The sequence below is a fragment of the Mesoplodon mirus genome, assembly GCF_964341445.2.
Source record: "Mesoplodon mirus genome assembly, chromosome: 18".
Classification (NCBI taxonomy): domain Eukaryota; kingdom Metazoa; phylum Chordata; class Mammalia; order Artiodactyla; family Ziphiidae; genus Mesoplodon; species Mesoplodon mirus.
In genome coordinates, this window is record NC_138994.1 from 5,851,491 (window position 1) to 5,868,002 (window position 16,512).

At 40.2% G+C, this 16,512-nt stretch overlaps 1 protein-coding gene across 5 annotated transcripts in view; it reads right to left on the reverse strand.

Annotated features, from left to right (window-relative positions):
• The window catches only part of STAT3 (signal transducer and activator of transcription 3), a 60,905-nt gene that overhangs the window by 22,264 nt on the left and 22,129 nt on the right, over positions 1-16,512 (reverse strand). For all 5 annotated transcript variants that reach the window (XM_082605050.1, XM_082605049.1, XM_082605047.1 and 2 more), the window contains exons 2-4: positions 8,126-8,276; positions 6,784-6,928; positions 6,106-6,204 (exon numbers count right to left, since the gene is read on the reverse strand). In XM_082605050.1, the coding sequence (XP_082461176.1) occupies positions 6,106-6,204; positions 6,784-6,928; positions 8,126-8,253 (372 nt within the window). In that variant the 5' untranslated portion in view covers positions 8,254-8,276. The remainder of the gene's footprint in view (positions 1-6,105; positions 6,205-6,783; positions 6,929-8,125; positions 8,277-16,512) is intronic.

A 16,512-nucleotide genomic window follows, 5' to 3' on the forward strand; every position in this document is an offset into this window, starting at 1 on the left:
ACAACCTAAATGGGAAAATAATTTGAAAAAGAATAGATACATGTACATGTGTAACTGAATCACTTTGCTGTACACCTGAAACATTATAAATCAACTACACTACAATATAAGTAGATAGACAGATAAATAAAGCCTCCATGGTCACCCATCCAAGTCATGTATTTGGTCTTGTTTACCAACAATACAGCTGATATTTTAATCTGTATTCAACTCCCATGTCTATTTCTAAATTGGTACTGCACTTAAAGGGAGAAAATAGATGTGATCAGTCATTGTCCACAGAAACCTGCTTCTGATACGTTAGTCAAATCTATTGACTCCCCACTGCTTCCAGGTATAAACGTCTCAGCCCAGCACAGACAGATGTTTCAGACAATCCAACAACTGAAACCTTCCCTCCCTGTGCTTGAGTCACTGCAAACTACCCACCCTTCCCCACACACAATGTGTTTCCACACTGACTCCCCACCCCCGTCCACTCAGCCTAGCACAGCGGAACTCACTCACCTTCAAACTCGGCGCAAATGTTTGCTCCCCTGTGAAACCTTATTCAACTTCCCTAAGCAAAAGTACTCACTTCCTCCTCTACGTCTTTCTCCCTTGAAGTGTTTGTGCACCTACCACCCAATTAGACTGAGAGCCCTGGGAGACAAGGGATCACGCTCACTTGTCTTCCTGTTTCCTCGGGCTTTACCCACGAAAGGCAGGTGGGAATATGCCAGATGATGTAAACAGACAAAACAGTGAGGCCTGGGTTGAGGTAGCTCTGCATTACGGGCTGCAAACTTTTTGTCTAAGGGCCAGGTGGTAAGTATTTTTTGGCTTTGTCGGCCATACAGTCTGTATGACTGTATAACTACCCAGCCCTGCCACTGCGGCATGAAAGCAGCCAGAGACAGTGCATAAGTGAATGTGTGCGACTGTGTTCCAAAAACACTTCATTTACAAAAACATGCAGCAGGCGGGATTTGGGCCCTGCGTGTCGTTCGCCAGCCCCTGATCAATACGATTGGGACCATTCTTGGGACTTAACGGCTTTTCTAACTCTCATGGCAAAGTTGGTGTCTCTATCCAAATGGGCTTAAATTGATTATTTTTATCTTATGGAACAGGATGCAAACATAAAGGTTCTCCACAACAGCAAACTCTAGTGATACACAGACAAGTGCCATTTGGCTAACCTCCCTGACGCCCGAGTCTTGAACAGTGAGGATTATCAGTTACCCCCTCATCCACATCCGAGCCTATCAGCTTTCTGCTTAAAATTCTTTAGTTGGTCCCCATTTCCTACAGATGTGGTGAGGACGAGGATGAGGAGGATGATGAGGAGGAGGAGGAGGAGGAGGATGATAGCAGCAATAGAAAACAGTTAACATTTATTTTGCATTTATGTGTCAGGTACTGTTCTATGCATCTTACACACAGGAATTAATTTAATTCTATGAAGTCGGTGCTATTATTATTCCCAGTGGAGGAACAGAGAGAGTCAACAGTTTGCCTGAGGTTACACAGCAAGCGGCAGATCTATGGCGTTCAAACCCAGGAGGTCTGGGCCCAAGGCCCTTGTGGTAAACCGCTCTTCCAAGGCCAAATTGCCAGGCATGAGTAACTAGGAAGATTGTCATGATGTGGCCCTTGACCACCTTATCTTCCTTTTACCCAGTCAGATGCTGAACTTTCTACACTTGGCTCCCAAGAAGACATGCAGTCCTGTTTCTGTCTGAACACCATCTTCTTTCTCTCTACACTGTGGTCTCCTTACCATCTGCCTGATGCCCATACAATAAGCATTGAGTCTCGGCTCAAACAGTACCTCTCCTTTCTGTATGATGCCGTTCCTGACTCTTTCAATTAGACGTAGGTGTTCTTTCTTCTTTGTCCCTGCTACATTTTTGTCTTTAAAAAGAAAAAATTGGGGACTTCCCTGGTGGCGCAGGGGTTGGGAATCCGCCTGCCAATTCAGGGGACACGGGTTCAAGCCCTGGTCTGGGAAGATGCCACATGCCGCGGAGCAACTAAGCCGGTGCCAATGAAGACCCAACGCAGTCAAAAATAAATTAAAAAAAGAAAAAAAGAAAAAACTGTACACCCATGTTCATAGCAGCATTCTTCACAATAGCCAAAAGGTGGAAGCCGCCCACGTGTCCATCAACAGATGAATGAATAAACAAAATGTGACAGAGCCACACAATGAATAGTATTCAGCCTTTGAAAGGAAGGGAATTCTGACACCTGCTACAACATGGATAAACCTTAATGACTTTATGCTAAGTGAAATAAGCCAGTCACAAAAAGACATATACTGTATGATTCCATTTATATGAGGTACATAGAGTGGTCAAATTCATAGAGACAGGAAGTTAGAATGGTGGTGCCAGCGTCCGGGGGGAATGGGGAGCTACAGTCCAATAGATATAGAATTTTAGTTTTGCAAGATGAAAAAAGTTCTGGAGATTGGTTCACAACAACGTGATGAACTTAACACTACTGAATGGTACACTTAAAAATGGTTAAGATGCAGGAATTCCCTGGCGCACCAGTGGTTAGGATTCCACGCCTCCACTGCTGGGGGCATGGGTTTGATCCCTGGTCGAGGAACTAAGATCCCAACCATAAGCCACACAGCACAGCTAAAAGAAAAAAAAGGGATGGTAAATTTCATGTTATGTGTACTCTACCATATTTTTATTAAAAGAAGGGGGAAAAAAAAGAAAAAAAATTCCCTGATTATAGGATATTAAAGAAAACACCTCAGGGAAACTAAAGAAGTCTCCTGTAATCAACAACATTAATGCTTCGGTATATATCCTTCTAGACATTTTATCATACATGTCAATAATATATGCGTATCATATACATTTGTCTTTCCTGTTATGAATCCAATCTTTGCTTCCATTACAGTGTCATGTAATGGAGGGTTATTGTTGCTATTGTATAAGAGAACTACTGATTCTTAAAACATTTATCTTGAACACAATCACTTTTCTGAACCCTTGTTACTTCCAATAATTGTGTTTTGTTTTCTTAAAAGTTTGTCTTTTGCTTTCCAACATTAACACTCCCTTTTTCTGTCTTATTACAATGGCTGGATCTGTCAGAAAAATATCAATGGCAGCAGGCACCCTCAATCTTGTAACTGTTTTTAATGAGATTAGTGCTTCACCACTGTATGTCATGTTCCCTTTGGTTTCTGACAAATATTCTTTCTTTGTTAAGAAAGTTCCTTTTTTCTTTTGCGGTATGCGGGCCTCTCACTGTTGTGGCCTCTCCCGCTGCGGAGCACAGGCTCCGGACGCGCAGGCTCAGCGGCCATGGCTCACGGGCCCAGCCGCTCCGCGGCATGTGGCATCTTCCCGGACCGGGGCACGAACCCGTGTCCCCTGCATTGGCAGGCGGACTCTCAACCACTGCGCCACCAGGGAAGCCCGAAAGTTCCTTATTTTTAAAATCTAGAATGGACACTAAATTTTGTCATCTAACAAAAATACAACTTTTCTTCTTAACTTACTAATTTAATGAATTACATTAATAGAATCCCTAATGTTAAGCCACCCTTGCATTCCTAGAATATAAACCATGCTTTGTATACTAAGCAGGATGCAAAAATCTTAACCTTTTCTTTACTTACACTGTCTTTTTAGGTCTTGATATTAGCATTATTCTAGCCTCATAAAATAAGCTGGAAACATCTCTTTTTTTTCCCCTACACTTTGGAAGAGTTTAAATGATACTGGAACAATTTGTACCACAAAAGTTTGTTAAAACTTTTAAACCATCTGGCCTATTGGCTTTTTTGGTGGGATTTGGGCCCTGGGTGTGTAATTTTTTTAAAGTCTTTTTCAATATATTTTTATGGTTATTGATCTAATTAAGTTTTTTCATCTTTTTCAGTATATTTTAATAATTTGTATTTTACTGCATTATAAAGTTGTTTGATTTTCTGTTTCTCCCAGACCACAACCTCCTCTAAAGCAGGGGGCCATAACAACCAGCACACAGTAGGATACACATACACATATACACATAATAGATTAGACGATCTAGATAGATAGATATGACTATCATATATCAATATGTGTTCCCCCGATGGGCCTGTTAGCATCACATAATCCCTATTCCCTAAACTAATTGTATCTCTAGCTCTAGTGAGATTATTCTCAAACTTAACCACAAAGAGAAATGCGTATGAACCTGAATGATTCAATACCAAACCATCCCCCCAGGTGGCTCCCAAAAATAATACACTGTCATATCCTTCTGGTGCAAATGTGAACTGTTACAGCCTTTGGGGAAAACAATCCAGAACTATCTATAAAAAATTTATATATATTTTATACACACACACACACACACACACACACACACACACACCCCTTGACCTAACAAGTCCATGCCTGGAAATCCATAGTAGAGAAATCAAAGCATGAATATATAAAGATATATAGGAAGGCACTGCACTAATATTTACAGTGGAGGAAAAAAAAAGACCCGGAAAGAAGTGACTGTCTATCAAAGGGGTAATAATTGAGTAAATTATAGCAGATCTATACCACAGAATATTATGCAGCAAATAAAGTGAGTTAGCTTTATACTACTTGACTTAGAAGGATTTACATGACATAATTAAATGAGAAAGCAAGATGCAGAAAAGTAAACCAATTTAAATATAATGTGTGTGTGTGTATTTTCTATAGTTTATGGGAGCCTGGAGAAAGGTATGAAAGGATATATATCAGACTATTAATGTTGGATTCCTGGGAAGAGACAATGAAGAGAGGAGTGAGTAATCATTAGAGAAATGCAAATCAAAACTACAATGAGGTTATCACCTCACACCAGTCAGAATGTCCATCATCAAAAAATCTACAAACAATAAATGCTGAAGTGGGTGTGGAGAAAAGGGAACCCTCTTGCACTGTTGGTGGGAATGTAAATTGATACAGCCACTATAGAGAACAGTATGGAGGTTCCTTAAAAAACTAAAAATAGAACTACCATATGACCCAGCAATCCCACTACTGGGCATATACCCTGAGAAAACCATGATTCAAGAAGAGTCATGTACCACAATGTTCATTGCAGCTCTATTTACAATAGCCAGGACATGGAAGCAACCTAAGTGTCCCTCGACAGATGAATGGATAAAGAAGATGTGGCACATAGACACGACGGAATATTACTCAGCCATAAAAAGAAACGAAATTGAGTTATTTGTAGTGAGGTGGATGGACCTAGAGTCTGTCATACAGAGTGAAGTACGTCAGAAAGAGAAAAACAAATACCGTATGCTAACACATATATATATGGAATCAAAAAAAAAAAAAAGGTTCTGAAGAACCTAGGGTCAGGACAGGAATAAAGACACAGACATAGAGAATGAACTTGAGGACACAGGGAGGGGGAAGGGTAAGCTGGGACAAAGTGAGAGAGTGGCGTGGACATATATACACTACCAAATGTAAAAGAGACAGCTAGTGGGAAGCGGCCGCATAGCACAGGGAGATCAGCTTGATGCTTTGTGACCACCTAGAGGGGTGGGATAGGGAGGCTGGAGGGGAGACGCAAGAGGGAGGGGATATGGGGATATATGTATACATATAGCTGATTCACTTTGTTATGCAGCAGAAACTAACACAACATTGTAAAGCAATTATACTCCTATAAAGATGTTAAAAAAAAAAAGAGTGAGGGACATTTCAGATCTTTGTTTTTTAACTTTCTTGTAATTTTCTGTAATGTTTTAGTTTTTCTTAAAAAGTAGAATGCATTTTATACGCAAGAAAAAAAAGTTATTTTCATTGTATAAAACAAAACCCAGGGACTTCCCTGGTGGTCCAGTGGTTAAAACTCTTGTGCTTCCAACGCAAGGGGCGTGGGTTCGATCCCTGGTCAGGGAACTAAGATCCCACATGCCACACGTGGCATGGCCAAAATAACCAAAAAAACCCCCAAACAACAACAAAAACCAAAGAACCCAAAAACCCCAAACACCCACTTCTCCCCATAGGTCAGTGCACGTCCTAAAGACCCTGGAAGAGCAAGCACATCTTTGTACACACGAAGGAAGCACATTTCAACAGTGCTTTGTTTCTTCCCAGGCCTCACCTGGGCTGCAGTGGCTGCAGTTTGGAGGAGGCGGGACTCTTCCCACAGGCACCGGGCCACAATTCGGGCAATCTCCATTGGCTTCTCAAGGTATCTGCTCTGTACGTAGGAGAGAAAGAGAATGAAAAGTGGCAGGAGACTAAGGAGATGTGGACTGCACTTTGCTAACTTCCTCATAAATTAGGGAAAGCATGACATTTACTACATGAAACAACACAGCAAAGGCCTCAGAGCCTGGCTGCAATCAGTGGGAGATGAAGGGAAGAAAAGAGGAAGAAAGGCAGTCATGAGGAGCTGTACTTCACTGAGAGAAGGCTTGGTCGTGTGTCTTTGGACAGTGTGTTATCCCAGTCTTACAGGGAGGCAACTGACTTTGTCAAGGAGTATCCATTTATGGTCGAACCTTTAACACTGAAAAGTAAGAGTCCTCTTCCTAGTCACCTGCCCTCATCACAACCATGTTATTAACATGCTAACATAATAAGATTAACATAGCAATCACATTATTATTTCAGTGAACCAAAGAAGTGAATTTCAGGCAACGATACTCAAAGGGCTAGTTACTTCTCCTTGGATTTAAAGTACAAGATACGTTCTCATTATTTAGCCAAATGAGAAAAGAGACTTTCAGGAAAGAAAGATAAAACCCTCCTCTGCGGGTTCAGTTTCTCATCACACCTGAAGGAACTGCTTGATTCTTCGCAGGTTGTGCTGATAGAGAACATTGGACTCTTGCAGGAAGCGGCTATACTGCTGGTCAATTTCACCCAAGAGATTATGAAACACCAAAGTTGCATGTGATTCTTTGCTGGCCGCATATGCCCTAGGAAAAGGAAGAGGATAAAGAATGATGATTCTGAAACCTACACACACACACATACACATGCATGCACGCAGAAATCACCATCAAGGAGGAAAAAACCCAAGGCAAACCTGATGCTATAACCCACTCATCATTTTAGATGCATCTTGCTCAGCAACCATAAATGTCATCAATTTAAAAATTATCAACAATTATTCCAGATACTATTAGCCACTGTCATAGTTCTATATTTATCAAATACTTGAGTGAACAGGTATGTTGTTTTGCTTTAAATTCTCAGTCAACTCTGGTCAGACTTTTAGTAGCAAATAAGCAATCCCAAGCTAGGGTGGCCTATTTCTGACATCTCTGAATCACCTCTCTGGCCCCTTACCAAATTCTGGAAAAACTAGGTCAGGGGCCTGAATTAAACCAAAATAATAGGTGGATCTGAATACATTAAAGTGAAGGAGGGACTTCCCTGGTGGCCCAGTGGGTAAGACTCCATGCTCCCACTGCAGGGGGCCCAGGTTCAATCCCTGGTCGGGGAACAGATCCCGCATGCTGCAACTAAAGATCCCGTGTGCCGCAACTAAGACCTGGAGCAGCCAAAATAAATAAATAATAAAATAAATAAATATCAAAAAAAAAAAAGTGAAGGAAATACTTGTTGGGATTCTGTACCATTATCTCCTCTATGAACGAGTCTATTTCTCTGACTCTGTGTTTCTTTCCCTTAATGAAAGGGGAATCAGAAGTACGAACCCAAACTTTTCCCCACGACAGAATTCTCATTCAGATAAAAAAAATTCACTTCGCTGTGCGGCAGAAACTAACACAACACTGTAAAGCAATTATACTCCAATAAAAAATATATATATCTATATATCTATGTATATCTATAGCATGTCCCTGAAGTGTCAGGACACACAGAGCATCTCATCAAGCAAATGAGATTAAAGTCAGGCTTCAAAACATCTACCACCAAGCAGGCTGCTTCAATGTGCCAAAAGACAGCTGCCCAGATGCCCTTCTAATGTAGAAAATGTTGTTACAGGACTAAAATGACCTCTCTATCTTCTGTTCTCTTTTATCCCATCACCTGTACCCATAAGCTTTTCAATGAAATAGTTAGCAAAGAGTTAACTTAGAGCAGATCATGTCTCTTGTCTCAAACTAAAACCTAACAATTCGGGGAGTTTCTCAAGAAGGACTTACCAATCTTGACTCTCGATCCAAGGGGCCAGAAACTGCCGTAGCTCCATCGGGAAGCTGTCACTGTACAGCTGATGAAGCTGCTCCAAGTACCGTGTGTCCAGCTGCTGTAGCTGATTCCATTGGGCCATTCTGCTGGAATCAGGGGTCACAACTGCAAACCGAAGGTTTATATGGTCACTACAAGCCCCAGTAAGGGGAAACAATCTATCCAACACAGGCATCGGGTCTGTGATTGGGGATAAAAGGTGCTTTGGAAAGGATCTTCCATGTTTCTCCCAGTTCAGAACAATACATATACATTCAAATCTCTACCTCTGGAACCACACCGCAGCTTCTTTCTCCTAAACCAGGATGACAATGTGGGCATGACGTCACGTTCTAGAATCCATTATCTCTCAGAGGTATGTGAAGCTGAGAAATTACTTAACTTCCAGATTTCCATTTCCTCCTCTATCAAACAGAGGTCATAATTCCCACCCCTCAGGGTTACTGAGATAGTATTTCTTGAGCACCCAGCCCAGGGTCTAGCACACAACACATGCTCAACAGATGTGAGTTCCTTTCTTTCCACTTTACACTCCTTTTAGGTGGACTGGGAGGTAGAAACACAATAAACCTAAGTTTGATCTTTAAGAACAAAATGTGGGATATGGGTGTTCAGGGAAGGCAGAGAGCTAATTCCAAGACTACAGGTTTAAACACATAAGCAAGGACCTGCCTGGGATTCTCCCACTCAAAAAAAAAAAGAGTAATTTTGTTTCTAAAATTCCTCAGTCTGGGATGAGAAAGAAGAGAAGCTAAAAACCAGGCATTCAGGTTGTCCCCAGGTTCATAAACACCCCAGGGAAATGCTCAAGGAGAAGCCAAGCCAGCTAACCACCTTGAGTCCTCTTTCTGAATAGCTTGGGGTCATGGAAATAGCAATACAGACCAAGTAGTCTTAAGAAGCTGTAAAAAATAACTATGAGTAGGAGTCAAAGACTAAAGTATATATGGATCAAAGTATATTGAGATGGTTCTCTGGGACAGTGAGAACATTTACGGAAAGGTAGAATACATACAAATACGTACACTTTACTAGAGTGCTTGATTTATTTCTTGGAGAAGGCATGAATAAACACCTAATTACTGGTCCTTTCATAAAAAGGACTGGGCGAACTGGTGACAAAACCGACAGGTCTTGTGTTTTCAGAGCAGCAAGTTAAATGATCACCAAGCTGTTCAGAATCTGGGGTCCTTACAGAATTCAAGAGGGCTGTGCTGCTGTTCTCCTTCTCTTTCTTGGGGGGACAGAAACAGCATACACCCTTGCTACTGCAAAGATGGCATCAATTGATCAAGCTTTCAAGCACATATTCAGGAAAGCAGGGTCAGTCCCCTCATGGCAGTCTTTAATTGAACAATTAAAAATCTAAGGCAGGGACTTCCCTGGTGGCGCAGTGGTTAAGAATCTGCCTGCCAATGCAGGGAACACGGGTTCAATCCCTGGTCTGGGAAGATCCCACATGCCACGGAGCAACTAAGCCTGTGCGCCACAACTACTGAGCCTGAGCTCTAGAGCCCGAGAGCCACACTACTGAGTCTACCTGCCACAACTACTGAAGCCCGTGTGCCTAGAGCCCACGCTCCGCAACAAGAGAAGCCACCACAGCGAGAAGCCCGCGCACCACAACGAACAGTAGCCCCTGCTCGCCACAGCTAGAGAAAGCCCGCGTGCAGCAACGAAGACCCAATACAGCCAAAAATCAATCAATCAATTAATTAATTAAAAAAAAAATACTGGGCTTCCCTGGTGGCGCAGTGGTTGAGAGTCCGCCTGCCGATGCAGGGGACGCGGGTTCGTGCCCCGTTCCAGGAAGATCCCACATGCCGTGGAGCGGCTGGGCCCGTGAGCCATGGCCGCTGAGCCTGCGCGTCCGCAGCCTGTGCTCCGCAACGGGAGAGGCCACAGCAGTGAGAGGCCCGCGAACAGCAAAAAAAAAACGAAGGCAGCACCATCCAATAGCGATCTAATACAAGCCACATATGTAATCTTAAATTTTCTAGGCGCCATATTTAAAAAGTAAAAAGAAAGAGGTAAATTAACTTTAATAATACATTTTCTTTAATCTAATATAACCAAAATGTTATCATCTTAACATGTGATCATACAAAAACTATTAATGAGATACTTTACGTTCTTCTTTTTGTACTAAGTTTTCTAAACCAGTGTATGCTTTACACTTATGCCACAGATCTAAAGTATTTCCCTCCTCAAGTACCAAGGGCTTAAGTTCCACCGGTGAAAAAGTTCAGTAAAGCAAAGAGATGAGAATGTCAGGATGAGGTATTTGCCCCAGTCAGGCCAATATGTTTCCATAAATAAACTAAATCTTCCAACAACATTAGAGGGGAATAAGTTAAGTTTCCTAGGTGCTTGGGATTTTTTTTAACAATGTCTTAGGCACCTCCCGAGCATTTTCAGCTACCACTCTCTTGCAGTCACACCCCCAGCCCCCCATCTCCACCCCCAAGATTAACCTGCCACAGGACCAATGCGATGCTACCTGGGCAGTGGTACATGTATGCTAAACATTGGCTAATGAAAGCAGTAACTGAAGCTCATGCTACACGCTGAAGCATTGTAACCATGTCGAATTTTACTCTCAACAGGAAATCAAAGGCCTACAACCACTATGGAGAACGGTATGGAGGTCCCTTAAAAAACTAAAAATAGAACTACCATATGATCCAGCAATCCCACTCCTGGGCACAGACCTGGAGAAAACCATACTTGAAAAGATACATGCACCCCAGTGTTCACTGCAGCACTGTTTACTATAGCCAAGACATGGAAGCAACCTAAACGTCCATCGACAGAGGAATGAATAAAGATGTGGTATATATATACAATGGAATTACACAGCCATAAAAAAGAATGAAATAATGTCATTTGCAGCAACATGGAGGGACCTAGAGATTATCATACTAAGTGAAGTCAGACAGAGAAAGACAAATATATGATATCACTCATATGTGTAATCTAATTTTTTAAAATGATACAAATTAACTTATTTACAAAATAGAAACAGACACAGATTTGGAAAACAAACTTATGGTTACTAAAAGGGAAACGTGGAGGGGAGGGATAAATTAGGTATTTGGGATTAACATACACGCACTACTATATATAAAATAGATAACCAACAAGGACCTACTGTATAGCACAGGGAACTCTGCTCAGTATTCTATAATAACCTATAGGGATAAAGAATCTGAAAAAGAATAAATATATGTATAACTGAATCACTTTGCTATACACCTGAAACTAACACAACATTGTAAGTCAACTCTATTCCAATAAAATTAAAAAAAAAAGAAATCAAAGGCCATTAGAACTCTCTTACAATATCCACATTAGGGCCAAGTTAAAAATCTGCCTCAACCATAAAAAGGAACGAAATTGGGTCATTTGTACAGACGTGGACAGACCCAGAGACTGTCATACAGAGTGAAGTAAGTCAGAAAGAGAAAAACAAATATCGTATATTAACACATATTTGTGGAATCTAGAAAAATGGTACAGACGAACCAGTTTGCAAGGCAGAAATAGAGACAAAGATGTAGAGAACAAACGTATGGACACCAGGGGGGAAAGGGCGGGTGGGATGAATTGGGAGATTAGGATTAACATATAAACACTAACATGTATAAAACAGGTAACTAATGAGAACCTGCTGTATAGCCCAGGGGACTCTACTTCACTTTGCTGTACAGTAGAAACTAACACAACATTGTAAAACAACCACACCCCAATTAAAAAAAAAAAATCTGCCTCCTAGGCTAAAAGCATCAGGATCTGCCTTGTGTTTCTCAGGACTTGATTTGCATAGACATCTGCGTAATATGCCAATTTATGTAGATTCTACTGCATGTGAATGTAGGAAACTCTAGACCCACATAATTCAATACAGTAGTCAGTAGCCATATGTGGTTACTGAGCACTTGAAATGTGGCTGGTTTCAAACTGAAATACACTGTAAAATATACACTGGATTTTGAAGACTTAGTACAAAAAAAAAGTAAAATATCTCGCTAATACTGAAATGTTAATATTCTAGATATATTGGATTAAATTTTATATATATATACACTTTACTTATATATGTGTGTGTATATATACATACATATATATAAATATATATATATATATATCATATATATATTTTTTTGGCCACACCACACAGCTTGCAGGATCTTAGTTCCCTGACCAGGGATTGAACCTGGGCCCCGGCAGTGAAAGTGCCCAGTCCTAACCACTGGACCTCCAGGGAATTCCCCAAATAAAATATATTAAGATGAATTTCACCCATCTCTTTTTACTTCTTTTAATGTGGCTATTAGGAACTTTAACATTACATATGTGACTTGCATTCTATTTTTATTGGACACTACTGCTCTAGATTAGGTAACCCAAAAGCCGTGTTCTAATAAAGGATTTAAAGAAATAGACACCTACTTTTCATAATAAACTCCCGTGTTATAAATCAATTAAAAAATAGACTGATAGGGCTTCCCTGGTGGCGCAGTGGTTGAGAGTCCGCCTGCCGATGCAGGGGACACGGGTTCGTGCCCCGGTCCGGGAAGATCCCACACGCCGCGGAGCGGCTGGGCCCGTGAGCCATGGCCGCTGAGCCTGCGCGTCCGGAGCCTGTGCTCCGCAACGGGAGAGGCCACAACAGTGAGAGGCCCACGTACCGCATTAAAAAAAAAAAAAAAAAAGAAAAAAAATAGACTAATTATTTAATTACTGATCTTGGATACAAATGTAGAGCCATCACAGTCTGCTCCCTGAAGTTCCAAATTAAAACTATAAAACAGCATCACACTATACCTGCTCAATTATGGATTAACAATGTAGTCATGCATGAATATTTGCATTTTCAAACTCCTATACCATTAAAAACTTACAAGTTTTTGAAAATTTGCCAATTTGTTTCTAGTCCATTACTCAGAGAGTTTTTGTTGTTTTGGTTTTAGTTAGTTTTAGTAAGTAGTATAATAATCGGGCTATTTCTTAAACCAGAAACCAGCTAACAGTATTTTCCATAAAATTAAGGGACCAAAAATGACTGATGTTATGTTCTACTTCTCAGTCTAATCAGTGTAGGTAATACTTAATAGCTATTCTATATTTTTTTAAAAATCATTCTAAATTAAAGCCAAAGAGCAGGTAGTATTTTCAAGGGGAACATGGGCAAACAGTCAGTGATTTCCTTACCGGCTGCTTAGCTACAAACCATATTTAACTAACAGGAACCACAGGGCAATCAGACCAATTGCTCTTCATAAGAACCCTAGATTCTCAAGAGATCAAAAGCCAAATTGTCTAGGAAAACCATTGCCAACTGGCTTTGTGGTAATTGTCTTACTGGAAAAAAACTTTTTTTAAGCCCACTTTATTTCACAATCTCAATTCTGGTTTTTCAAATTACAAGTTAATCTGAAGGACTCTACTAAATTCTAACGGAAGTATTTCTTAACTGTGGAATAATTCTAAGCCTGACCTAATAACCACTTTCACTGAACTCCAGAACACAGAGAGCGATTTGTACAACAACGTGAGTGCCCAGCACCATTCTGGGTGCAGAGGAGAGAAGTCAATTCATTCCATACAGTGGCTGGCTTAGGGCAATACATTCTCTTAATTCTCTCCAGGCGTTTACTCAGTTTAAGGTTCGCAGATAGTAAATGTTGGCAGATAAAGGAAAGGTGAGTGTGATCCTGTTTTCTACAACCGAAAAGAAAAGGACAATAAAAATGAAACAGCAAGTCACCAAAGACTTTCTGGACTTTTCAAAACAGGAATTTCTCAACCTCTTGGGGATAACTTACGAACAAGAAGTCATAAGGCAAATGACAACTGTCTAACGGGGAACTTATTACTGTAAAGATCACAAAAAAAAAAAAAAAGGTCTGTCCAAGTCACAGTTCTCATTTATACACTTCAATCTAAAGAAAACAAGGGATGTGTTGAGAACCACAAGTCAAGACGACTTACAAAAGGCTTCATTACATCATTCCATAAAACATCTCTTTAAATTAACACCTGTTCTTCACATGCAAGCACCAGTGGATTTACAACAGGGGTGAGTGAGTCAGGGGTGAAAGTGAGAGGGACGAAAACCAGGTGGATACAATAATCCAGAACAGAAAGCAATCTAAAGATAATTTCTGTTCTACCTTGCAATAAGTCCCAAGATTTTTCTTTGGGTGTTAGCCATACTCTATATTAGAAATACCTACATTTAAAATAGAATATATTTATTCATACTTGTATATTATCTGTTGCCTACACTAAGCTCCTCTTTGCCGTCAGGAAAGGTCCAGTGACTAAGGCAACCAAAGTATAAAATAACATAGAAATGGTACTAATTTCTACTGAAACCAGTCCTTTTAAGAAGATGTTTTTGGGACTTCCCTGGTGGTGCAGTGGTTAAGAATCCGCCTACCAATGCAGGGGACACGGGTTTGAGCCCTGGTCCAGGAAGATCCCACATGCTGTGGAGCAACTAAGCCCGTGCACCACAACTACTGAGCCCGTGTGCCACAACTACTGAATCCCGCGCACCTAGAGCCCGTGCTCTGCAACAAGAGAAGCCACCACGATGAGAAGCCTGCACACTGCAACAAAGAGTAGTCCCCACTCGCTGCAACTAGAGAAAGCCCGCAAGCTGCAGTGAAGACCCAATGCAGCCAAAAATAAAATAAAATAAAATAAATTAATTTTTTAAAAAATCTGCGCTTCCACTGCAGGGGGCATGGGTTCAATCCCTGGTTGGGGAACTAAGATCTCACATGCCTCATGGTATGGCCTAAGGAAAAAAAAAAGTAATAATGTTCACTGTGGAAGATTTGGAGAAATACAAAAACAAAAACCAAAAGATAAAATCACCCATATCGTATCATCACACTATCTAGAACTACAATTGACATGTTGGACATGTTGATATAATTCCTCTTAATCTATCTCAGGGTATGTATATATATTTTTTATTTCTTTCTGGAAGTTAGGATCATAGGATTTTTACAGCTTTCTATTCTCTTTTAACTCTTATTTTATAGTAAACATGTTCTATACAACGGGATGTCTGTTTAAAGCCCAGAGAACAACTGTTTGGTTTCTATTAGTGTTTTCAATATAATCCTGAAAATTCCATTAAGGGTCACAGAATTTATTTATAATTATAAGCTCCAATTTTTTTGTTCTTGCCATACCACATTCCAAAAATAATATGAGGTAACTGCAAACTCCTTAAATTAGGGAGGAGAAAAAAATGAGAAAAACTAAAAGGCAATTAATGCTAGACAAAGACACAATCTTCATGACATTTTCACTGTTGGATTAAAGGTGTAACGGATGACAGGGAGTCCACATTTAAATATTATAGCTTAACTAGTTCACCATTGATAATTCCCCTAGACATTAAGACTTTGGAATTTCAAATTTAAAAAGATAATTCGAAATAAGTACACTTGTATAGTAAATATGTAATTTCCTTGCTTACAAATCCAAATAGTTCCTTTGTAAAGTTTAAGACTAGATGTTTGCCTTTAACAATAAAAAGTCTTTGCAGAGATCTAGTTTTGATTTCCTAAAAAGACAAAATATTAACACTTGAGTGCCCAATGTGAACTATCCTCATTGTAATATTCAAATATATTCAATTACAAATAATAGGATTTGCTTTCATGTCAGAAACCAACACTTCTTTGCAAAAAATGGACATTGAGATATAAGGGAACTTGAATTATAGTTCCCTACTAAGGTGGCAAAACTGAATACAAGGAAGAAGTACTAAATTACTGGGCAGCAGAGCTCGGAGAAGTAAGCGAAAGAACAGTTTTAATGATCCTCTGGAGCACACTCAACCCCCCAGATTCTACTATCCCTCATTCTTCTTATCTCACTTTAATTCTTGGAAAAGTTCAAGAATCTTGTGCTGAGCACATGATTTTTTCCATTCCAAATCCTGACATGTGTAAAGTCTTATCACTAGCACTACTTTTGTGTAGTTATCTAATTTAAATCCAGAAACACAGAGAATAAAATGTATCAGGTTTACAGTTAAGAGTAAGAGGTGGAGACTACCAGGAATGCTAACAGCGAAAAGGAAGGAAAACCTAGTGCCTTGATCCATGAAGGACATTCAGGATGTTAAAAACAAATCCAAAAGCACTACCCAAAATCTAGTGCTCACGCAGCTACCTCTGAGAAAAAGATTCTGAAAACTATGAATTGTCAAGGCCTCTTATTTCAAATCTAATAGTGTTATGGAGTTAAAAAACAAAAACAAAAACGGACATATTCTCCAAACTTCATTTGGGATAGGCAGCATATTTGATCA